Genomic DNA, 25,617 nt, shown 5'->3' with positions numbered 1-25,617 from the left:
AACATTCCACCATCATTTTTAACGACAGTGAAGAGTCATAGGAACGGTAACAATGAAAACTCGAGAGGCTAGGAAGGTAAAATATTTGGATTCGCATATCCTTTTCCTCGTTGCACTTCATTATGTGTAGGGCTTTTTATTACATTCTCTACTCAAATAAACATTCTTATTGTTCTTAACTGGGCACACCACTTGTCATTCCTTTACAGACTGTGAGTTTCTTGTTGAACCAAATGTTTAACAAACTGTAAAGAGAAATTTATTAAATTAGTATTTGAGGGTCTGGAGTTCAAACAAATGTAAACGTATAAAGAACAGTGTTGTATAGATCTTCGAACCATTGAAAATACTGCCTGGAAATAAGAAAAATGTAAACCTTGGATTTTATGCTGCTTTTATATAACAGATAATTTTTTTTTCAACAGCAGAACTTTTCTGGAATTGTCACTTTGTTTGGCTGTATTTTTAAATCCAGTAAAATGAAATCTCAGAATCTCCTGAATTTTCTTTCCTCCAGGCGGTTCCGCAGGCAGGACGTCCGGCATGGCAATGCGGCCCAGCAGTGCTTCGGACAACAGTTTGCTGGTAATTCTTAGAAAAATCTATTGTTGTGATTTACCCACTATATGCTGAAGATGGACTGCGCATTTCTTTAAGTGCATCTCCTTCCTGGACCACTGTTTTGGAAGGATCTGTTTTTGCCCAACGTTTACAATCAGATGTAGTTGACAGAACTAGCAAAACTGGCTGCAGATCTCATCACTGATACAACCTGCTAATAGACATCAAGGCTGAGGAAAGTTAGGACCAGAAAGCAGCAAAATTACCAGCGGTTGGTGGCAGTGTCTTCCAGGACCTACCTCTTCTTCTCAGATTTATTACCCACCCTCTCTTTTTTGTTTTGTTTTGTTTTTGTTTTTTTTTTTTAAGACAGAGTTTTCTCTGTGTAGTCCTGGCTGTCCTGGAGCTTGCTCTGTAGACCAGATTGGCCTCCAACTCAGAGATCCACCTGCCTCTCCCCTGGAACGCTGGGATCAAAGATGAGCAACAACACCACCATTCTCAAATTTATTTTTATTATTTATGATGTAACATATATCACCTCATCTACTAAGTTTTAGAACAAATGAAAACCATTTCCTCTTCTGCTACAGCAGAGTAATTTTAGAACTGATATTAACTATCTTCATATTTAGGCAAAAACAAGAATGTCAAACAAAACAGGGGAAAACGATCTCTTCAGTCCTATTGTCATAGACAATGACAGAGCTTCGTTTTGTTATTGGGTCTCCGAGAAGCGCAGGGTGATGGCCGCCATCATGGATAGTCAACGGGTGTTATGCCTACTGTTAGAACTTGCAACCCAGAGGTTTATTATTATTACTATTATTATCATTATTATTATTGCTACTACTATTTTAGACCCAGTAAAATTTGGATTCCATGCAGGGACTCCAGTTCCTGGGAGTATATGCAAGAGAAAGTATGGTCTTAATCAAAGGAAGTTTAGAGATCAATTTCGTAGTGAATGTAAAACATCCTGAGAAAATCAGACACGTTCTTGGAACGCGTGGTCTCATGCCATGCCCTTGACTTACCAGAGAATGTTGTCTCTAACTTTATCTCTGTCCATGTTCTGGAGCCAGTTTCCCAGGTGCCGCCTTCTATCCCACTTCATCATGTAGTTACCTTTTGTAATCCCCAAGTTTTCATATGGTGTTCCAAATAACTCATTTTTCAGAACTGTGTAGTGATTAGCAGCCAGGAAAGAGTTATTTACCTTGCTGCTGGACCTGAATACAATAAAAATAATAAAAACCATCTAGCAATAAAATTCCAGTCTCACTACTGATGCTCCTGCCTTTCTGCTGTAGGAGACGCTTTGGACCGGACAGAAGAGAGGCTGGCTTATGGTATCGAGAGTAACAGCACGCTGCTGGAGTGCACCCCACGCTCGCTACAAGCGAAGGTCGTCTGGTTTGTGCAGAAAGGACGTGAGACAAGAAAAGAAGAGGTAAGTCTTGGCTAACAAGTTCACATTGCTGTCCTACCTAGAGCAAGCTTCAGGGAGAAATTGAGTGAACTTGGTGTTTCAAATAAAACCACATTGAGCTAAGTATGTATTACAGTTTCTAGATTTTTATACATATGTAATTTTATAATATAAACATATATTTATACAACTATTGTTTATGTTTCAAATAGATTGTTTTGCATAGACTTGTGAATTGATATTTTGAACTATGGAAATTGATATTTCATGTATTTCCTGCTGAAAGTACCTACAGCTTGATGATATATGTCATGGCAAAATCTTAAACTACATCCGTCAAGGAAGTTGTCCTGAGAAATAGCAAAGTTATTAACATATAAGAATAATAGTGGCATCAGTATTAATAAAGCTTTAAATCAAGTAAGATTTGATTAAAATTGAAGAGAATTCTAATCCCCTGGGAACAAAGGTGAGCCTCAACACTCTGCCCATTTTGAGTAGCTTTGGAGATTGTTTTGTTGAGGTCATTTAAGGATTGGGGCAATGACTTTGCTACTTCGAGAGAAAGAGAGGGAGGCAGGCTTAAAGCACATTCAGAATGGCCTGGAGAAATCTCATGGATGCTCACTAAAGGATTCCGATTCTATTTCACAAGAGGATCTATAAAGTGGCAAGAACAGTATTCGCAGTAGTGGGAAGGTCTTGATGAATAGAGTACAGATGGCCCTTACTAGAAAGGGAAGTCCTCATTCTAGGTGAGTGATGGGTAGTTACAAGCTGCCTTGTGCACAGAGGAGAGCTGTACGTGCGTGTCTGTAGATGACCAGTAGAAATGACTGCTTTTTTTTTTTTTTTTTTTACTGCAGATTAAATCTGTCACTGAAGTCAAAATTACCAGTTCCTCCTAAATATTTTTTAGGCTTTTGCAAAACTAATAATGCAACATGTCTAGTCTGTAGTCACATAGTATACTTGAAATGATGATGAAATTTATTAATCCTAAATCCATGAATATTCATAGAAAGAAAAGTTATACAGGTTCAAGCCAGATGGACTCCCAACACTGAAAATAGGAAGTGGACACAGACTCACCCCTAAGCAAGAAGCTGTTTGTGATTGATAACTGCTGGCAAAGGGAAAATCAGTTTTCTCCAATGGAGTGTCTCTTGGTATATCAACCTAGGCAGGCTGGCCAATTCAAAGCCAAATCTATGTTGGCTTTTGTTTTATTTTGGTTTGGTTTTTTTGAAGCAAGATTTCTTTGTGTAACCCTGGATGTTCTCAAACTCCTTCTGTAGACCAGTCTGGCCTAGAACTCACAGATCCACCTGCCTCTGCCTCCCGAGTGCTGGCATTAAAGGTGTGCACCACTACACCCAATTTTGTTTTGGTGTTTTCTTTTGTTTAATTTTTTTTTAAAAAATGTGTTATTTCTTTTATATATAATATGTATGATATATATGTATGTATGTATACAAATATATATATAGAGAGGGGGGAACGAAGAGAAAGAGAAAGAGAAAAGAGGAATAAAGTTAGGTGGGTAGGGAGTTGAGGAAGACCTGGGTGATGGGAAAAATATGACCAAAATATATTGTATAATTAAAAAAAACCCTAAAAACAGAAAGAAAGAAAGAAAGAAAGAAAGAAAGAAAGAAAGAAAAGAAGGAAGGAAGAGCCTTACTATGCTAAGGTTTAGGGATAAAAGGGAAGGTTATCTGGAAAGCAGAATTCGCCCAGTGTAACAAGACATACAGAGGCAAAGGCAATGCAACATACCACACTTAATTAAGTTGTTTATTTATTGCCAGTGCAATCAATTAATAATTAAATCCACTCCACAAATGTGAGATGAATCGGCTTTCTAAATTCCACTGTAGCACTTGGCAGGAGGGGACCTGGGAATACTCCACAGTTGCTGCAGTCAGAATGCTTCTGAAGACAGAAGTAATTCTTTCGTCGGTCGGGTTCTTCCCTCACTGAGTTCTGCTTCTCGTTTGGAGCTCACTGGAATCTGCCTCCTTTGAAGTCATGCCGATGTAGAGCATCCATCAGTGTTCAGCTCTGAGCTTCTTCCCAACCTTGCTGCTTCTGCCTACCTTCTTGCCAGCTGCACCCCAATTTCCCTGACTGATATAGCTACAACATTTGGAATTTTGAATTTACTCTCTGAATGAAAATCACGGCTCTGTCAGACAGTTAATGGCATGGCAATGTATTCGTCTAGTTATTGACAAGCTAAAACAAAACAAACTGCTGACGTCATCAGAGGCCAGATGTATATATTCTACACCGAAAGCAGAATGACTCAGAAAGCCCTGACTTTCATTTAGGGATCATTTTGCATTCATTATCATTTCTACACCTCATTTACTTTGCGATGTATAGTAGTCTTATTGCAACATTTAGACCATAATGAAGGATGTTTGATTTTACTGAGCAAATTCTTAGTTTCTTGGGGGATGCTGTGCACAGTGTTCTAGGCTACAACAGTCAAAACGTATCCCTCACTTCACAAACTGGGTCAGGCCACAGGGTATAATCCTTCCCTGCAACTGAACTGAAATCTTTGATTCTGGGAACTCTGCCTTTTTCAAGTGTGTGTGTGTGTGTGTGTGTGTGTGTGTGTGTGTGTGTGTGTGTGTGTACACTGCACTGAGTCGTGTGGTGTTTTCTGCAAATAGAGTATCTGATCATATTATTCTCCTGGATCACCATGCAGCATCTAAAATCTCATTTGTCTGTCTTCTAAACTCTGGGCACCAGCAGTTCTCTCAACTCTCCATCTTAGCGTTTCCTGTTTCCCTAAATACACCATGTGGAAACAATCTCTACACATTTTATTAGGTCTGCAAATATTTATTAAAATATGCTATTCTTTGTACTTCATGGAACATTTTCCATAGCCTGTTTTTTAATAGTTGCTATAAGCATATTTAATATTCAGGGAATAAAGTAAATATGCTGGTTGCTAGATACAACATTGTCATATGCGAAGGACAAGAGACCTAGAGTCTTTTGATAGAAGTCGATCCTTATTGTAAACCTTATTGTAGGACTGTGCTAGGTGCCTTTCTAGTTGTTGCTAGATTGCTCTGCTGAGTGGGGGCATGATTAGTCTCTTCTTACATGCAGAAAGTTAAGTCGAGAGGGTTATAGCTCATAAACAGCCAGTGACATACCCGGTGTTTAAACTCAAGAATATCTGATCCGTTGTTAGTTTATAGTCATCCGTTGTCTCAGTATAAAGGACTGTATAGTCTATTACAACCCTTCTAAAAACATACTTTATAATCAAAGTAATTGAAACTCAGAATGTGTAATAACTCACACCTAATAAAATAAACTCAGGACCAGGCCTCGTTCTACTAAATGTTCTGCAAAATGACAGAATCTTCTGAAATCAGAATATAAATACGCTTTCACATGCTTAAAGGTGAAGAGCAAGGGGAACGTGGCTCATAGCAGGAGTTTAGACACTTGACATCTGCCAGTGTAAGCCTTACAAACACTTAAGCAGGCAGCTTCAGCTTCGGTGACAGAGCCATTATTCTTCATGCTCAAGTATCTTAGACCCTTGCCATAATTTGAACTTGCCCCAGTCTAAGCTCTGGTACCAGGAGTCGTTGTTATATGGTATCTGCAGCAATGGGTTTTCATTCTTCGTGTGACTTCCAAGCTTTGACTCCGTGACCTTCCGGAAAAGGATAGCCCCTGCGTTACCATAAAATGGCTGTATTTTCTGGGTCTGTGTGCTTTGCACTATCCTAAGCATCTATTTCTGTTGATACTTTTAGCCCCTGCAGCAGTCTAGTGATGAATCCTTGTAGGTGAAGAAGCAGAAGCATGGAGAGAGGGAGTTACTTCTCTAAGAGCACATGGGCTGTAAAGTTAACTGCTTTAAGTACAGCCTGGTACCAACCAGTTCGGGAGGGAACAGAGCAGCAAAACAGAGATGCCTCCCTTTGCAAAGCTTATCTTAATTAACAATTAAGAACTAATGGGAGCTCCAGCTATGAACAAAGGAAAATCATACATTATAGAGAAAATTAGATGACAGACTGCGAAAGAAATAGAAAACAAGTGGTGATTATAGTTGTCATCCATTCGGTGTTTGCCGTACGCCCTGTGCTGTTCTGAGGCGTTTATACACCATAACCAGCATTAAATTTCCAACGCTTGTCTGAGAAAGCCAGTATCACTATATACATTATACAAATAATATTAAGTTGCCGGTACTTCTAGAGTAGAATAACTTAGGTAATTAGAGACAGAAAGGTCAGACTGGAGTATGGAGAAGAAATTGGCTGGGATATGTAATCAGAAACATACTTTGCAAAATGCAGGAAGCACACGTTCAATCTCTAGCAAGAAGAGTAGAGTGGGATGGCTGCGGAAGAAGCCATCAAGGGGTAGGGTTAGGGACACAAGCGTCTGGGCTGAAGGAGAAGCAGACAAAGCAGCGGACTGTACCAAAAGCTAAGCTAAGAGAAGAGGAGGAGCCGGGAGACAAGGGTAACTGCGAGTTTTGGATTGTTTCTGTTGAAATGTGGGGCTTGGCTCTATTGATAGGTGAAAGGAAATAGCAGGGGAGGGGGTGCAGCTACCCGGCTAAGCAAGATGAAGAACATGTGTGATCCCAGAGCAAAGAGACAGGCTAGGTTCTAAAATAGGCAACGAGCGGACTGGCAAGATGGCTCTGCTAGGCTAGGCTCCCAAGCAATACAACAATGCCTCTTCCTCTCATTGGGGGACAAGCAAGAGTTGATGTAAGTGGATAGTAGGAGTTCATCCACGGATGAAGGCTAGCCGCTTTAATGGTCTGCTGTCATTGATTAATTTTGGTGAGCACAACTGTTTTGGTGTACCATTTTCATCTAAAACAATAGAATAAACTTTACATGAAGAGGGTGCAAATTATTTTCTTCTGGTTAGAAAAACAAAACAAAACACTTACAAAAGAAAATCCAAATCACAACTATTCCCTAGTTTATTGATTTCTCAATCTTACAGTTTTACATACTTGAAAGTTTAAGGCCCCCAAATAACTGACAAATTTCAGTACTACCCTTATTATGGAAAAAATTATTTCTTGTTAAAGTATTTAGCTGTACAATTGAAATGTTTTCTTTCTCTGAAATGTAGAAGCATTATATTTTAAAATTCAGTAAATGGGGAATATCTTAACATGCCTTATTTGCTAAGATTTATATGCTTATTAATTCAGGAATACTGACAGAAGAGAACATAATTCATAAGGAACAAAGTACTGACTGCATAGCTCTTTATATAACAATGTTCTGCTCCTAGATTTGATGACTTGGTAAAAAATGCTCATACACTGAAACCTTACCCAACAAGTATCATTGTGAAAGGTACCCCTGTGTTTTGAAGAAGATGATGTATCAGAAAAAAAAAGTCTCCTCACTGTTTGGTGTGCACTGAAATGTCACCATAATAAATTCCCACTAGAACTAAGCAATAGTGTGAACAATCTGTTTATAGTGGAATCTTCTAGATTTCGGACTTTACTCATGCAATGTCCTAATGATACTGTAAGGAAATTGGCTTTCAGCAGTGAGTTGAACTGTCATAAGTTTCTTGGTGAGGGGAGGTTTGGGAGCCCCCTGAAGATGTACTACGTAAACATGTCCTTCTCCTTCCGTGCGGGATACAGCAGAAAAGCACGCACTCAGACCATAAGAGCAATACAAGTTTGTACAGTCTCTGTTTTGGTGACCATAGAGGAAACATTTCCCCTCTCTTCTTATTGATCTTACCATTGTGAATTTTCAGTTTAAATTGAACCATATGTTAGTATGGTTTAAAAATAGTCTGCCTGATGGTGGTGGTGCACACCTTTTATCCCAGCACTTGGGAGGCAGAGGCAGGTGGATCTCTGTGAGTTTGAGGCCAGCCTGGTCTACAAGAACTAGTTCCAGGACAAGCTTCAAAGCTACAGCAAAACCTTGTCTTGAAAACAACAACAAAATAGTCTGACTTCCATCTAGCTTATTGTAAGCATTATGTCAACTTTAAATAATGCACAAATGTGTCTATTTGTGATGGAAATTTCAAGAGAAAGCCTAAAATGACATCATTCCCAAATCTTGGATTATACCTTATTCCCAATATTGTTTTAATTCCATCCCAAAGTTACCATTTTTAAATATCATTTTTAACTGCTTTTAGCCCACCACTGAGCTGTGTAAGCTCATCAAAGTCACTTCGATCCCACTGAGCAGTGCAGTAGTCAGGTTTGCCCAGCAGTCAGCTGCTCTTTCTGCCTATGTTTAGATTTCATTGCTTCTGTATTGACTATGCAGTAAGACCTGCAAAGATGGCCGCTCCTGTAAACACAGGAACACAAGTTCCACCGTTGATACTGAAGTTATGCCGTATAAAGTAAAATCAGTTACAAAGTACGACTCCGTGTTTTGTCTACCATCCTGTTTGCTACTCATTCTTCCAACCTTCATCAATGCTAAACAAAGGGGAGGAAAGGTGAGGGACCGCTGATGCCGGAAGTCCATGCTTGTGCCTTTACACACATGCACAGACTGCGTGGGGTTTGCTTCCACACCAGTGTCCTTGCTTTTTCTTGTTTATACAACACAATGAGCACACACTATTGCCTCCTTTGAAACATCTACTTAGGAATTTGGATGTTTCCTTTTTAACATATTAAAATGTTCATCATTTTAAAAACTAGTGATGTTTGCAGTCAGCAAACATTCAGAACTTCAGTTTCAATGGAAAAGAAAAGTTGCTGAACAATGGAGAATGGATTCTGTTAAGAGTCTTTTCTCTCCTTCTACCTTGGGTCACAGCAATCAAACTAAGGCCACCGATCTTGCCATGTTATTCTCTGAGTCATTTTGCCCATCCTGGTTGTTTTAAATATGTTGGTCAATCAAATTTGTATTCTTAATCCTGATAACTTTCAATGTCTTCTTATGTTAGGCGATAACTTTCCTTTTTCACGTTTGTTCCCTGTGTGGTGCTAAACTTCCACAGGAGAGACAAGCAGTTAGTTCCCTCTCTAGTTAGCAACCATCTCTGTCATATGCTGCGTCATATTAGAACATGATTAAATAAAAGAAAAATTTACTTTTATCTTTTCAGATGAATCTTTCCAGTAAAAAAGCATGGAGCCGTGTAGCTAGTACACCTGAGAGCCAGTGCTCCCTTCTGACCAGCTCCCAGATGTACCCTGCTCTTGGTTCAATTACTTTTTTTATTTGCTATTACGGCACATCCTGAATCAATCTTTAGAGTGAAGAACAGTAAAACCATTTTCAGTGAGAATTCTGTGTTTATACAGACTGCCCAGGAGAGCATCTGAGAGAAGGATTTCTTATGTACCCTCTTCTTGACCACAGAAATCTGGACTGCAGACGTAGAAAAGGCACAGTTGTGTGAAAAAAAAAAAATCTGTAGTCAAGATTTGATTCTGGAGGTATCCAGCTTAACTAAGGTGGAAGGATTAAAGCATGGGAGGAATTCAAATATAACTTTTTGAGTCATTTTTATTTTTGGCTGTCCATCACCCATAGAAGGCACATTTAATTTTTGAGGCCACCTAACAATGGGTACAGGGACTTAGAATGACCTATATTCCTGAGGAAAAAGTGTGAGTTCACTGTAACCAGTAACAGTAAACAGAAGTATGAGAATAGAAGTGTTTCTGTTATGCAGGTAACTGATGTAGAACAATCCCCATGGTAACGGTCATGTTTCTATGACATGCTTCTGGACTTCACATGCCTATACTGCTGTGTTTCTCAAATTTGATTTTCTGATTATGAATGAAATACTACTTTATACTATAAAACATCAAAAATTAAACAGAAACACACCCCTAGTTCCACTGAACATAGTTTAAATTTCACTTTATTTATTTTTCATAAATATTTCATATTCATATGAATAATTCATATCATAACTGAAGAGATGCTAGACAATTTTGTATCTCCTCATGCCATTTGCTTTCAGGGCAGACAATGGGAAGAGAGCAGATGATGCTCACTGGAAGTGTTTGTGTGTGCATGGTCTGAATGAATGAATGAATGAATGAATGGATGGATGGATGGATGGATAGATGAATGGATGGACGGACGGACGGACGGATGGATGGATGGATGCGATGGCCTAGACTTTTCCTACCTGTCTTCCTGACTCACTGACTTCTATCAGAATCATGTTGTCTTCCTTACCATTCAAATCACCGTTAGGTCAGTCTAGAACATGTGAATACTGGGTCCATTCTCATGGACCTGCAGCAGTTTGCTCTCAAGAGAAAATGGAGATGCTTTCCTTACACTGTAGTCCATGCCCCTTCCTTATAACGTAATGATTCATGAAAAACAAGAGGACCCTTTTCCCCTGATGACCTTGTAAGTTGATTAAAGACAAGAAAGTTGCATTGGGAAAAAAAAAAAGATTTAAGGAACACTTTAAGCATTGTGTGTGCTGCAGGCACCAGTAATGTTGACTTGCAAAAGACCAGAAAGATCCTTATGACTGTAAGGGAGGCATTACAAAGGAAACTTAAACTTACAAAAAATGCAAATGCATTGGCATACACTAGGGAAGGATATGCTAAAGAAAAGAAGGAATAAGACTGGAATAAAGGGCAGAAGAGGACTGAAAAAGCCTCACCCCCAAGGAATCACCATGCTCAGAACGTGAGATGACTCAGTGGGGAAAGGTGCTTGTGGCCAAGGATCAGTGTACTCGTGGGACCCACGCCGTGGAAGGAGAGAATGCGCTCCTGCAAGCTGTCCTGACTTTCACATGCATACCATGGCACATGAGCCACATGCACTGCGTGTGTATATTGCGTGAGTGTATGTGCATGCATGTGTGTGTATGCACATGCATGCAACTTTTGCCTCTTGCACTGTATGCCATAGAGTAGTTTCATATCCCAACACTTAATTCAAATGAGTCTGCTATTTTTCTGAGTCCCACAGCATGGTGGTGCCGTTTGGGCTCACGGGGATGTATCATCGGTCTACTGGGTCCATCTTTGCTTTTCTTAGCATCTGTGAAAACATTAAGTTTTGAAAATGGTTCAGATTGTATATGGTAAATACAAATACTAAAGCTGTATTTCATCTTCTATATGATAGAAAATACAGCTTATGAGTTAGTGTTGGCTATTGGAAAAGCAAACATGGTAACTTAAAATATGCTTCCAGAAAAGTGGCTGACCTCCAGAAATGCCCCAGTTCCCCTCACTCTTCTGTGACAAACAGTGTTTCATGCTAGTCACCTGAGCAACTCATGTCTACTTGAACAAGGAATAGATATCTAAGTAAATTCCCAGTTCAGGGTTAAGGAAAAACTCTAAAGAAGGAACTATCAGTATGAATGAAAAGGGAAAAACGCTGCAGGAAATTTCTGCAGTGTATGTACAAGTACCATTGCGTGTGTTCAAGTGTAGAGAGAAGATGAAGAGCTAACATGGTGGTAAGAAAGCAGAGATGCTGTGTTACAGGTCAAGGTGGAGGCCTGTGGCATGCAGAGATGTGTGTTACAGGTCAAGGTGGAGACCTGCGGTGTGCAGAGATGTGTGTGTTTCAAGTCAAGGTGGAGGCCTGCAGTATGCAGATATGTGTGTTTCAGGTCAAGGTGGAGGCCTGCAGTTTGCAGAGATGTGTGTTTCAGGTCAAGGTGGAGGTCTGCGGTGTACAATTCCATCAGTCAATCTGGATAAGATGTTTCCAGACAGAGAAAATCCTCCTAGTCAGTGAAGAGAGCAGGAGTCCCAAACACTGCCAAGGAGAACCCGATAGAAGGAATGGAGAAAAAGGGGACTTGGGGAAGTCTGCTGTGAGACAACATGAGAGAGATGTGTGGGTTCTAACACTGCAGCAAAATCAAGAACAAAGCATGTTTTTCCTGGTTACCAGGAAGAAATACTGATAAGGGGTTGTGATGCGTTGTCTATGGGGATGGATGGATAGATAGATAGATAGATAGATAGATAGACAGACAGATACGTAGATGTTAGATATGTAGTAGACAGGTATAAGTATTCATCAGTAGAGGGTAGGAGTCCTGGAGTGATTATGAAATTATCAGAGCTGGGAAAGACAGCAAATGGAGGGGGCTGCTTGGGTAGAAAATTAATGAATCAAAGTTGTTAAAGAATAATATATATCTTAGTATTATTTAAATTAACATAAAGACAATGGAATATCTATGTATAATGTGTACCCTTTTCAGGAATCTGGTAGATACAAAGAAAGAGAAAGGTCACAAGTACATGGAAATATTCATTTGAAAGGATGAGGAAATCTGACAAAGACAGAAGTGAACTAAAGATAATCGGGGCAGGATAACAGCACATCACACACACACATATACACACACACACACACACACACACCCCACAGAACTGCTTAAGGAGAAAGGCCCATCGGCAACAATGCAGCCTTTTAAAAACGATAAAGGCTGCCTTTGCATTGGTATCACCAAGGGGTCCTGCAATCACAGGCTGAAACAGATGTGCACTTCAGGCAAGGTTCACGGTTGAATCCGAGGCTGTATCCAAGTCTAGCATGGCAGTAGTGACAATACACAATGTGGCTCAGGCCCTTTAGAGGTCATTGACTCTTTGTTAGATGTTCGGTGTTTGTTTCCTGCAGGTTTTAAAACATGTTCTCGATATTACCCTCCTGTCTCAATTACATATTTATGTATGTCAGTAGGTGGGGCAGTGCTAAAAGTGTTCTCATTACTAACTGTTACTACAGCAGTCTGTTCATAGGCAGAGAAGATGCTTTGGGCTCACTGTCTTCCCATGCCACATAGGAGTCCTTGAGTTAATGGCAGCTACACCCTCCCCCTCACCCCCCACCCCACCCAGAGCCCAGTCCTGTCTAAGGAAGGGAATCAGGGACGAAGACTATGTGGAGCCTTTTTGTCTCAACTGTTTTTCTCTGAAGTGTCTAACTTGCTCTACATGGTTTGAAAGGATTCCCAATGGGAAGCCTGATGGCTTAAAATGTCCATGAGTGTGTAGGGTGTGATTTCTGATGAGAGCAACAACATATGGCCCAGATTCCTCTCTGGAGTTATTACATATATCTTCCGCCATGGCGCTCTGGTCAAGGCAGGCAAGAGCCTCAGCCAGTATCCCTGTGAGGACCTTTTCCTGAGGTACAAATGATCGTGAGTATTGTGATTGTAACCTCCAAGCCCCCTTTGAATCGGCAAAGGTGAAAACAGGCTTTAATTTGGCAGAACCACAGGGAAGTATTCCAGTATGGTCTGACTTGTTCATCTCATATGAACATCTCGTACGGACTCTGAATAAGGAATGAGGTTTATGGAATCATCATAAAACCTCAGCCATCACAAAGACATATGTTTGCCTTATCCAGGAGCATCAATCCATGGAAGGCAGAGCTAACTGCAGACAGCAATGTTCAGGGTACAGACCATGGGACTCCATACAATCGTCACAGTTGTCTTTCAAGTCACTAGATTGTCCCACTTTTCCAAAGAAAACTAAGGCAGAAAATCAACATAAAGGCCTTTAGTCACTGACTTAGTAGCCATGCCAATAGTTGAAGCTAGTTCACCTAATATCAAACCAAACGTTCATTAAGTACAGGCTTTGATAACCGAGTATCAGTAACCCATTGAAAGCCTTCTTCTCTGAATTATATATGTATCTATTTATAGAAATAATACGCATAATTAAATGTGTTCGAAGCATAAAAAAGTTATTTGGTCACTACGCAAATCTTAAACCCTACCCTAAACTATAGACTCCTTTACAGTGGAATTTGGAGTTCATTTGTTTGCTTTTAATAGTTGTTAATAAACGGTCTTGTAGGAATGCCATGTTGTTCCCTGGGCTGTTTGCGTGGGTGGTTTAGAAGAGACGGTGAAAAAAATCCCAGCATTTAGGCACAGAGCCCTGCTGAACGTTCAGTCACGTGGGTGGGAGCACGGGACCCCACAGAGGGACCTGGGAGGTGCCACTGGCTGTGTTCGTTAGACATGTTTTAAAAAAAAAAAACAAAAAAGGCCAATTTTCACTCCGTTTTATGGCCGACTGCTATGCCGGCATGGATTGTTTTTCTCCTGTTTAATTAGATTCATTAGGGCAAAAAGCTCTCTCATGCGCATGCCCTTGACTCCACTGTCTTGGTGGGAAGTGACCTCAAAGTCATTGATGAACGCATCTTCTAGTGTAAATAAGCACAGGCCACATACAGAGGACTCATTTAATTACGAGCACGCTTGTAGACCGTCGTAATGCATGGTGTGAACTTGATAGGGAAAAAATATAAGGGGAAGGGGCGGAGGTTGAGAACGCCGCAACACTCCATCGCCCGTTGTTTATCTTCTTATTTACTCGCTTGTTTTTGGTTTTCCAGGTGAAGACAGACGACAGAGTGGTGAAGATGGACCTGGGTTTACTCTTCCTCAGAGTGCGCAAATCCGACACTGGGACCTATTTTTGCCAGACAGTCGAGCATGGTTTTGTCCACACTGTGCGTAAAATCACGCTGGAGGTAGTGGAAGAGCAGAAGGTGGAGGGGATGTTTCACAAGGACCACGAGGAGGAGAGACATCATCCCAAGATGCCCTGCCCGCCTTTGAGCGGCGTGCCTCAGGGCACAAAACCCTGGTACAAGGAGTTCTTGCAGCTGATCGGCTACAGCAACTTCCAGAGAGTGGAAGAATACTGCGAAAAGGTGTGGTGTACAGATAAGAAGAGGAAAAAGCTTAAAATGTCTCCCTCCAAGTGGAAGTACGCCAACCCCCAGGAAAAGAGGCTCCGCTCCAAACCGGAGCACTACCGCCTGCCCAGGCACACGCTGGACTCCTGAGGGCACCCTCCGCCGGCTGCCGAGGGACCGAGCATGGGAAACCTTTAAAGGGAAGAGAAGAGCGACCGCATGCAAGCCTTTCCAGGACTTCCCAGAGCTTCCTGTAGTACCGAGAGGCGGGAACGCTGTATTAAGTTATTCTGCATACTCATCTTACTGTACAAACCGCTCACAGTGCTAGGACTCAAAACGAGTGTTTTGCTTTAAAAGCTTCACTTTGTATTTATCAACATCATGACCGTGGCTGTAATTTTGAGTTTGAGCTGCTTTTCAGGGAAATTATTTCACCATTGGAATATTTAATATAATTATAATATTAAAGAAAAAGTTATAGATTTTCATAATTAAGACAAATGTAAAACTAAACCAGCTTTAATCTTTCTGGGGTTTTCCTTGCCACCATAAGGTAAAATACACAGAATATCAGATACTTTAGGATTTTCCTGTGAACTTTTTTGCTCTGTTCTGATTTATTTTTTTAAGCCGTGAGTTTTAAGTAGTTGTGTTGTGATTGCTATAAACCAACCGTAAAAGCAACCTGTGACCCGCCGTTCTGTGGCTTGTTCTTTCTATGAGACATTCACTAAATTGTATTAAATATTTCTGTTTTGTAAACATGACATATCCTTTAAATTTCACTCCAGTTTGGAAAGAAGGAAGATAAACTCTCAGAAAAATATTTTCAAATGTCAAAACATGGCAGTCGAGGCTAATCAAAAGGTTTGTGCTACCCTCTTGTGGTAGAAGCAGGCATGGTCGCTTCTAGAGCTGTTTTGGTCATTACCCGGCAGAGATTTGAAAGATTTTATGAGCAGATACATCTAGCTCATTTTCAGAAAACGCAACTAAAAAGATAAAACCATAATACTTATATCATGGTTCAACATGGAAATAATATGCTTGTTGATAATTCATGACTTCACAATACAGTGAAGATATTAGCAGCATTTGAGCTTTTAAAACATAAAAGGCAAGCTTTTTGTCAACCGTTCCCCGAGATCCGCAATACTTTGGAAGTGTGCTTTCCTGAAAAGGAATTATCATAGCATTTTCCTCTCATTTTCTATAAACAAAAATTGCTTCTTAGATTAGTTTGACTACTGAGACCTTTAGAGAATTGTAATCCGTCTTATATTACAAAAACTGATATTTTCCAGACTGTTTATATCTTGAAATCATTTCTAATTGTGTTTTAAAGATTTATCAGCTACCTTTCTAAAATGAGCTTTATGAGACTTTTGTCTTGAATAAGAGTAAAGCAAGCACAGAGTTCATAAAATCAGTAAAGAACAGCCATTCAGACCTTGCATTGAAGTATTTCTGTTTGCTATCTCCGTGTGCCAGGCAATTGAGAAGATACGGTGCTGCCAACGTCTCACGGCTTTCTCTGTCACTCGAAGATGAGTATGACTCACAAATTACTTACAAAATACTCCACGGAGGTTCTTCAAGGCTGGAATCTATAAAACATATAAATAGAAAGTTTACGTCTTCTGAAAACTCCACATGTTATTGGCCCCAGAATCCACTGGGGGTCATTGTTGTCCACCAAAAGTAATTGAAAAAAAAACCATGCATTTGAATCATTAAAAAAAAAAAAACAACAACTATAGTTTAGGAACACAAGGAGGCAACAGGGAGAGAGGAAATTAAAACCATAAACACATCTCATGGTTCCTAAGGAACATATATGTCTGGAATATTCCAAGTGAATAGACAAATCCATGTGAGACACTTTGAAATAATTCTTTCTCTAAGCAAATTAAAGATAAGGAAAAGAGTTTCTCTTAGATCCATGTTAAATAATAAAGCAAAGCAGCTATGCACAAGTCTATTTTAATCTTAATGCACTGGTAGGTAATGCGGAAAATTATGACTCTGTGAGCTAAGAATTCAAACACTTTTTTTTACAATTTAATTATTAAATTCGCATGAAGACTATGTGACTAAACTAAGACGTTAATCAGAAACTAAAATTAAATAAAATGGCGGAGTTTATTCTGGGAAAAAAGTTCAATTCAAAGATAGTTTTAAAATATACTGATTTAAATGAAATTTGATAAAATGTTGAGGACTCGAGTCCAAAGTTAAGAACACTAAATTATATATAAATATATTTATATGTACTATATTCATGTATTACATATGCTTCTACGTACCTGTTTATAGTAGCAGCTTAAGACAACTAGTAACAGAGAGAGAGAGAGAGAGAGAGAGAGAGAGAGAGAGAGAGCGCAGTTCCCAAGGATGCAGCAGATGTACCACTCTATCTTTCTCTCTCCTGACCACCCTTGCTCATAGACTCACAGGTAGTATTAAGATAAATCACTAACCCCTCCCAAAGTTCAAACCAACAGAATACAATTCTGCTGAGTGTGTTTGAAAGTCTAAAGCCTGGCATAAGCATCACTACTAGCCTTTTGTTGGCCCAGAGGATAGAATTCAAAAAGACTTTGCTTAAGAAAGAATTCTATCAAAAGAAGCAATGACCTACCTCCCTTGAACTCAGGCAGGGTATCTAGAGGACTCCGCAAAAGGTGGTAAGAGCTCCCCTGGAGTCTCCCAGACATGACCTTGACAAAGACGTCCTCAAAACACACACAGCTGACCTAGGATTCTAACCTCCCATCCTTGTTCCAGAGGGGCCCTTTGTATGGTCAGTCTCCTGCTTCCCCAGAGCCCAGGGTACCGTAAAGTGAGTTGCCCGCTCCCTCAGCATAATGCTAGCTACTCAGCTGCAGATCCAGACACATCAAGAAGCCCACACTAAAAAGAGAAGTCATGACTTTAGGAGCCGTTTCCATGTCTAATGTTCTGCAGGGCTATCTTTCCCCCTTTGCATTAAATACTGAATATTTCAGAAAATTGCAACTTTGAGACAAGAAAGAAAAATAGAAATAAATCCTAATAAATCCGGAGCATGGGACTAAAAGTCTACATTGGTTTTGTGAGTTTCAATGGACAGAAAAATATGGGATCTATACTACATATTACACTAAGTGTCTTCCTTTCCACAATTGGCGAAGTCATGTGGGACGCTTTTACTGAGTACTTAGCAGTTGCCGTGGATTATAGGGTTTTGTAAATCTGCGTGGTAAGTATGAATATTTGTAAAATTTGTACCATATAACAAGTCACTTTGGATGTTAGTCTTAATCGTGAGAGAAACAGCAGTTATTGGCCTTAGAAATGATATTTTTGACCTGTGAAGCATGTGGGGTACTTAGTGCTATACAGATACATTACATCCCATGTAGACATCACACATCTGTGATTTAAAAAAAAAAAAAAAAAAAAAGGAGTCTCATGTTCCTTTTATATGTACTCCTCATTTTTTTTAGGACAATAATTGCTGATTTAAATCAGATAGAAATGCTATATTCTCCACAAAGTCTCTTTTGCTTGTAGTAGCATTATGTAATCTGGGATTTTGTTACTATTGTCTTGGGGAGACAGCTCTACACATTGGCTTTCATTATGCATGAAATGGCTTAGTTCTGAGCTAGAACACCATCCTGGAGTGTTTTTGTTTTGGGATCTCTTGTCTCTTCGGCAGAGTCTACAAAGCATGTGCCATATTGTTTCTTTCCCCTCACGCTGAGCTCTGAGACTCATCGTCGCCTGGTGACAGGCTGCCAGGGACCAGTGACTGTGTGTTGCCCTGAATGTCACATAGATCCACCACCCTACACTTCACAAAGTCTGTACTATTGAGTGGAATTTCTATTTGGTTCAGCTTAGATGAAAAAAGAAATAAATATTCTCCAAAATATTAAGTGCTATCCAAGAAGTATTTTCTATCTTTCTTCCTCCCTCCCTTTCCCCGTCGATCTCCCATCCCCTTTCCTGTATTCCCTTCCTTCATTCTTCTTCTTCCTTACTTCCCACCCTCCCTTCCTTCCTTTCCCAGATGAACACATCTCTTATATCTAACCTGATGTGAGCTCCATTGCTGAATTGACGGGCTTCCTTTAAGTTAGAGAAGAATTCAATGTTCCTTTGGAGAAATGGCCAATTTTTCCAAGGAGGAAAAATATCATTAATCCCCCTTTATAGCAAGTTTATTTACAGCATGCTAGGTTTCTGTGATGTTCGCGTGAAACTCAGTCTCATGTACACCTTCACAGTCAAGGTGTTTCATTATTATTCATTCTTCAACCTCCTACAGCATTCTATTACTAGGCTGGTCCTTGGTGACGGGGTTCTAGGAGTCTTCACGCCGAGCAGAGACCCGCAACCCAGAGGGGGCAAATCTGTGTTGCGTCTTGAACCCTGCCAGCTTAGGTGTATGTTTAAGGCACGTCCAAGACCCTGAAGGTCCTTGCAGCTATGAAACTCGCCAACCCTCACGTTCGGCTCTCCTAAACGAAGCACCCTCTCACAGGTGTGCCTGAAGTCTTGTCTCCAAGACAACTCTAGATCCTGCCAAGCTGACAATAAGAAAATGTTACCATCACACACCTGGTGGCTAAAACCGTCTTGAACCAAAAGAAAGACAAAAATAAAACACAAATTACTTAATTCAAAACATGCCACAAATCCAGAGGCTACAAAATTACATGACGTTGCCATCAAAACAGTCACATAGAACAAAAATTCATAATAGAGAGCCATAAAGTTTGGGTACACCACTCAGAGCACAAATTTTCAACAAAGGCATGAACAAAAGATAATCTTATAAATAAATGTGAATTTTTGGTTCCTACACACCAAAGCATGAAGGTAGACTCTTGCCATTTCCTGGGTGATGGAGACAGGGCCAGGGTTTATGTAGCCCAGTCTGGTTTTCTTCAAATGTTTGCTTTATCTTGGATTTCTTTTCTTTTTCTTGACATTCCTTAAGGGATTTATTGATTTCTTCTTTAAGGACCTTTAGCATCTTCATAAGGTAGGTTTTAAGGTTGTTTTCTTGTGTTTCAGCTGTGTTGGAATATTCAAGGCTTACTGTAGTGAGATAGCTGGGCTCTGTAGGTGACATATTTTCCTGGATGTTGTTTGTTTTCTTATACTTACAGTTAGGCATCTGGATTTGATGTGATTATAGGGCTAGGTAACGATTTCCGGTTTTTTCTTTGTTGGATGGATTCTTCCTCCTTGGTTTCTGTTTTCTCCCTAGTCTTCTGTCTGGAGTGGACTGTGGCTGAGTAGAGGCTCTTCTCCCAAGTTGGGGGATGGACTGTGAAAGTCCTGATGGCCTCTGGTCCAGGAGAGATGTGGCCACCAGCTTGGAGACTGAAGTTCTGGCTATATGCACGGCCTTTGATCTGGCGAAGAGTCCTCAGGGGTTCATGATGCTTGTCTGGCTTCTTGGGGTGTAAGAGCTTCTGCCTGGTTTTCAGGGAGCTAGCCTGGTCTCTGGGTTTGGGTTGGTCTGGCTTCTTGGGGGTCAGTATATGGACCTAGTCTCTGTTGGACAGGAGGTTTCTGCCTGAGGTGTGGACTGGGATATGGAGACAAGGAGAAGAGAGATGGTTGGGGTTTTGTTGGTCAGGCACAGGTGAAGTGGAGAAGTGGTTTTATCTGGGGTTCAGAGAGCTATTCTGGACTCTGGTGGGGTAGAAGCTTTCCACTTAGTGGTGTGGATTGAATAAAGTGATCCCAGGCTGTCCTCAAAGTCTTCACACATCTCCCTTGAATTTCTGCTTCTCTTGCATCTCCCTCCCAAGTGCTAAGATTAAAAACAACACAACTTCACAGTATATTTTCTGAAAGACTCAAGAGTTGGTAAATTAAAGACAAAGCACAAACAATATTGAAAGCAATATTTTATATTGACGATCAACCTTTTCCCAGGTTATATGTATTTTCCAAGCCTGTTACACTTAATGTTATGAAATAGACTGAAATCCCGTTGAGGTAGTTATCTTGACCTACCTGATGAGGTACTGAATGACAAAATGCTGTTATTTATAGACTCCAGACTCCACGAGAGATGTTACACGTGAAAATTTTTTTCAAAAAGAGGGGCTCCCTGAGGTCTCTGATGTGTCACCCCCTTTCTGGGTTCTTTTACTTCAGAGCTCCCCTCTTTGCCCTTTTCTCGTGCTTTCTATAACCATGACTGCAGCCTTCATTTTAGAACACAAACTGGACACTGTCTCAGTGCCCCCTCAGCTCATGAATCACTTCTATGCTGTGGACATAAAGCTCAGACTTGCTTTCACCCTTTCTCCTGACTTAATGATGTTTAACTCAGGTTGGTCTTTATTCCCATCCACACCTGTCTACCATCTTTCCCACCCTAAGTTCTATTTCTTCTGTCTGCTGGGATATCTTTCCCAAAGACTTATCATAAACCTTCTTACCCACTTGCCTTTGTTAGGGTTTCTGTTTTTGTGAAGAGACACTATGACCACACCATTCTTATAAAAAGAAAACATTTAATTGAGACTTAGTTCAGAGGTTTAGTCAATTATTATTTGGTCAGGAAAACACTGCAGCATGCAGACAGACAAGGTGCTGGAGAGGTAGCTGAGAGTTCTCCATCTGGATTGACAGGCAACAGGAAGAGAGAGTGACTTTGGGCCTGGTTTGAGCTTCTGAAACCTCAAAGCCCATTCCTTCTGACATACTTCCTCCAATAAGACAAGACCTAATCAAATAAGGCCACACCTTCAATAATGCCACTCCCTATGAGTCTATAGTGACAATCTTTACTCAATCTACCACACTACCTCTCACCGAGCTAGAGAGCAGAGGAGCACGACCCATCCCATGGTCAAGCTTTGCATGGGCCACAGATCTCTGTGTAAAAGTTTCTTAACAGGAACAACAATGTTTTGTTCTACCTTGCCCCTAAACTTAATGTGGCCATCGATCATGGACACAAAATCACTAATTACATCATGAATAAATTAGTCTATTAGGCCATAATTCTCATGAAGTGATTCATGAATATTCTGAAATTATAGTTAACTTTTATTCTGGAGTAAGGTCTACATGGCTCTTATTAATCATTAAAAGAATCATTGGCCCAAAGTTCAAGAGCAAGTCTATTATATAATCCATCCAATTATAGACTGTACCACAAAAACACAAGGATGTTAAATGACTTTGTAAAAGCGAAGACCTGGCACGAGCAGGAAATGCAGAGCATCAAATGGTGCACTCTCACGTAAAGGGTACATTGTCCCGTGCTGTCAAATTAGACAGCATAAATGAGTTTAAATGAAAGAACAAACCTTTTGAGGACAACAGCAATCAATTAAAAATTTGCATTTATTATAGCAATCTATAGACTGCTCAGTTCCTTTATCCATAAGTCAAAGCTAAAGACAGAAAGTTTGTTGTTTAGGCTGGACAAAGGGTGTGTGAAAACACAGAGGATGGATGGGCAAATGGTTATTTATTAGAGGGTGATCGCATCATTTTGACACAGTACATGGTATGTAGACAGTATTTATTTCCATGTGTGGCTGGACCTCAGAGGAAGGAAGTTCCAAGACTGGTGGACGTAGCAGTGTCTTCAAAGGATCAGGTGATCTCTGCTGTGGAGCATGTACCAAAGAAAAAACTGTGCAGACATGGCTTTAAGCCAATAAAAGTCTCTATTAGCTGGCCGGCAACTACACTGGCTGTTAGGAATCCCAGTGTAGCACCAAACCTTTCTTGGGGTGAGTTTTTAAGCACAAAATTCATCTGGGTTTTTCATACTTTAGTTACCAAAAACAATTATCAAGAAGCAGAGCTGCAAAAGCCGAAAATTGGAGTAAGTAAATTTAGAGACTTTCCCAGAATTATGGACTTTGATGGATTAGGTCTTTGTTATCATTTTGGTCACTGGTGCTGTCTACATGTTGACTTTTACAGCAGGAATGATACTTCCATCATGGAGTCAGTTGTGCTAAGGTCAGGGGCCCTGTTACAATTCCACACTTTCCCTGTGCTGTTTTGGACACTGGTTTTTGTCCTCAGGAAACTGTTTTAAACATTTACTTTTATGCACACAAAAAAAGTGCAAAACCAGTATGCATTCTCATACTCCAGTCACACCGCATCCACTAGAAGCACTCCTCTCTAGGACTGAGTCAACACCCACATCCACAAACTGGAAACAACAAGGTCCAATCTACATGTAGGAGACAGATAGGAAAGGATGTCCACTGCTGAGGTATCAAAAAGCAGGGTAAAAATGAAATTTTAAATTAAAATTAGGAACCGGGAGGTGGTGGCGCACGCCTTTAATCTCAGCACTCGGGAGGCAGAGGCAGGCGGATCTCTGTGAGTTCGAGGCCAGCCTGGTCTAGAAGAGCTAGTTCCAGGACAGAAACCAAAAGCCACGGAGAAACCCTGTCTCGAAAAAAATCCAAAAAAAAAAAAAAATAATATTAGGAACGCTGCACTGAAGTAGTTTTTCCTACCTCTTAAGGCTACTTCAGAATCTAAGTAATGCAAAATTATACTCATAACATGTGGGAAAATACAGGTTACTTGGTTGAGGACTGTAGGTTTGAAACTGCTATAAAAGTGTGTAAGAAAGTAATATTTGGGGCAGCTTTCTGAAAGTATTTTCATCACAATATGCTATTTAAAGAATGGCAGCAGAAGCCAAAGTGCTGACGCTAAAGAGTGTTCTGAGTTTACATTTTACAAAGTGCAAGAAGATACATTTTCTCTTATCGTTGGTCCATGATAAACAGATGTCAGCATAGAGCCGTTACTAAAGCTGTCCTTGAATGTCCATTCCTGGTCACTTCACCGCTGTATGTGGAGAAAATGGCAGAGGTACAGACAAGCCATGAATCTAAAGCCCATGGAGAAAGTCCTGGGGGCCACTGGATAATCTACGATCACACCGAGATATGGTTAGGGAAAGCGTTTAGCTTCCCTACTTCCAAGAGAGAAAGCATATTTCATTGTTGTATCTTGGAGGCCTGCTCTTTTCTGAAAGGAAATAGAGGGGTGTGGATTGGGTGAGGGAGGAGATGAGGGAGGGAGAAAACTGTGGTGGGGATGTATTGTGTGAGAGAAGAATCTATTTTCAATTAAAAGATCCATTTGTAAAACGGGATGGGTGGGACGATGTTAGAAGGTCATTTATAACCTTCTTCCATCCTATATAATGAGATTTGAATGAGAAATCTGATAAAATATTTCCCACAGCAAAACCACAATTAATTCTTAAGAACAAATTGTTCTTTTATAAACGTTGATTTATGTCATTATTGCTGTATAATTGATAAAAATACAGACTACATATACTTATAGTGAGCACTTTGGGCTTAGATGTACTTCCATGAAAGCCCACAGTCAAGGGAGAGAGTGCATACGCTATCTTCAAAGGTTTATTCTTGCCTTGGTGTGATTGCTTTCTCCCACCATTACCTCAAAACCTGTCTAAGTGACTACGCATCTCTTCTTTGGCTTGATCAAGCACACATTTAGTAGAATTGCATACAAAGAGGAATATACAACGTATCCTTCTCTCATTACCAGACTTCTGCAGCATTTGCATGTCTCTAAAATTTATTGCAATGTATTTATGAGTAATCATGCACTAAAACAGATAAAAAAAATCTGGGCTATCTCACTCAAAATGATTTTTTTCTAGTTCTATCAGTTTACTTCAATGGTTTAATTTTTTAAATGGTTGAGTAATTCTCCATAATGCAAATGTACCACTTTTTTTTTCTTTTTTTGTTTCTTTCCTTTTTTTTTTTTTTTTTTCGGGACAGGGTTTCTTTGTAGTTTTTGAGATTTTGGTGCCTGTCCTGGAACTAGCTCTTATAGACCAGGCTGGCCTCAAACTCATGGAGATCTGCTACCACATTTTCTTTATCTATTCATCCATTGAGGGATGAAAACATACCTAATAAGACTACAAGTTTAATTGTAGTAGGTGACTAATTACTAACCTGCATTATCTTATTATCCTAAGTTATTCTATAATAACTTTCAAGGACTAGAAGTTTGCATTATAGTGTTAAATGAGCTGTATGGGTACAGTACCTTCAACAAGATTAGAAGTGTATGTACAGTATGTTTACAAAATTAACCTCAAATTCATGTCAATATAAAAAATTGTATATAGTATATAAAAGTTCAATGCAATGTAAAATATTTAAAACTAGTAGTTGTTTTTTAAGAGTAGATAGTTTACCTTTTTTTACTTTATCATGTCTATATCCTCCTTTTCTTCTTTTCAGAGCCCAATTATCTCTTACAGAGCCTGTATCATTTGGTAATTCCTGTAAGGTTATTAGATGTATTAAGGTTGGTTGTTTGAAAACCTTAGGCTGCTCCTCTCAAACCTTATAATGCAATGATGAAATTGGTTCTCTAAATTTCTCTGTCTGGATTTGAATATCTGTGATCTGTTTTATTTTTTTCTAAGGCCTATGTCTTAGCAGTCAAACCAAACAACATATTAAGAGATAAGCCGAGACTTATCAAAATGACAACTAGGATTATCAAAATGGTAATTAACAATATGCCAATCCTGGCTGATTGTCCCTTCATTTAGTTGGTCCATTTTTAAATCATGCATTGCTTAATCATACAGAGACCCAATTTTATCATAATTGTGTTTCCCATTTTTTGACATGGGAAAAAACTCTCTCTCTCTTAATTCATCCCAAATTTTCACCGTATCTGCCACTGATGATGATGATGTGAGGCTTATTGCTGCTGTGTAGAACAATAGAAGCCTGACTGGATTTCAAGGCAGCTACCTAGTTTGGCAGGAGCCCAAGAAGGGTGTTCAGGGAAAACCCACCAGGAGAGAAGAAAGGAAAACCTAGCTGGTAGGGCACTCATTCAGGTTGTGTGTAG

The 25,617-nt window shown here is 39.9% G+C and overlaps 1 protein-coding gene across 1 annotated transcript; it reads left to right on the top strand.

Annotated features, from left to right (window-relative positions):
• The first annotated feature begins 479 nt into the window (after nucleotides 1–479).
• Nucleotides 480–18,608, top strand: LOC121434610 (semaphorin-3E-like). The gene is made up of 3 exons (XM_041633523.1): nucleotides 480–585; nucleotides 1,875–2,014; nucleotides 14,392–18,608. Exons 1-3 carry the CDS (start codon nucleotides 480–482, stop codon nucleotides 14,845–14,847), a joined length of 702 nt encoding a protein of 233 aa, XP_041489457.1. The 3' UTR covers nucleotides 14,848–18,608.
• Nucleotides 18,609–25,617: the final 7,009 nt, after the last annotated feature.

Source organism: Microtus oregoni, unplaced genomic scaffold (assembly GCF_018167655.1).
Source record: "Microtus oregoni isolate MIOR12 unplaced genomic scaffold, Mior012 000044F_006, whole genome shotgun sequence".
In the NCBI taxonomy this organism is placed as follows: domain Eukaryota; kingdom Metazoa; phylum Chordata; class Mammalia; order Rodentia; family Cricetidae; genus Microtus; species Microtus oregoni.
The sequence above is the reverse complement of the archived record's forward strand: the minus strand, read 5'-3'. Positions and strand labels throughout refer to the sequence as shown.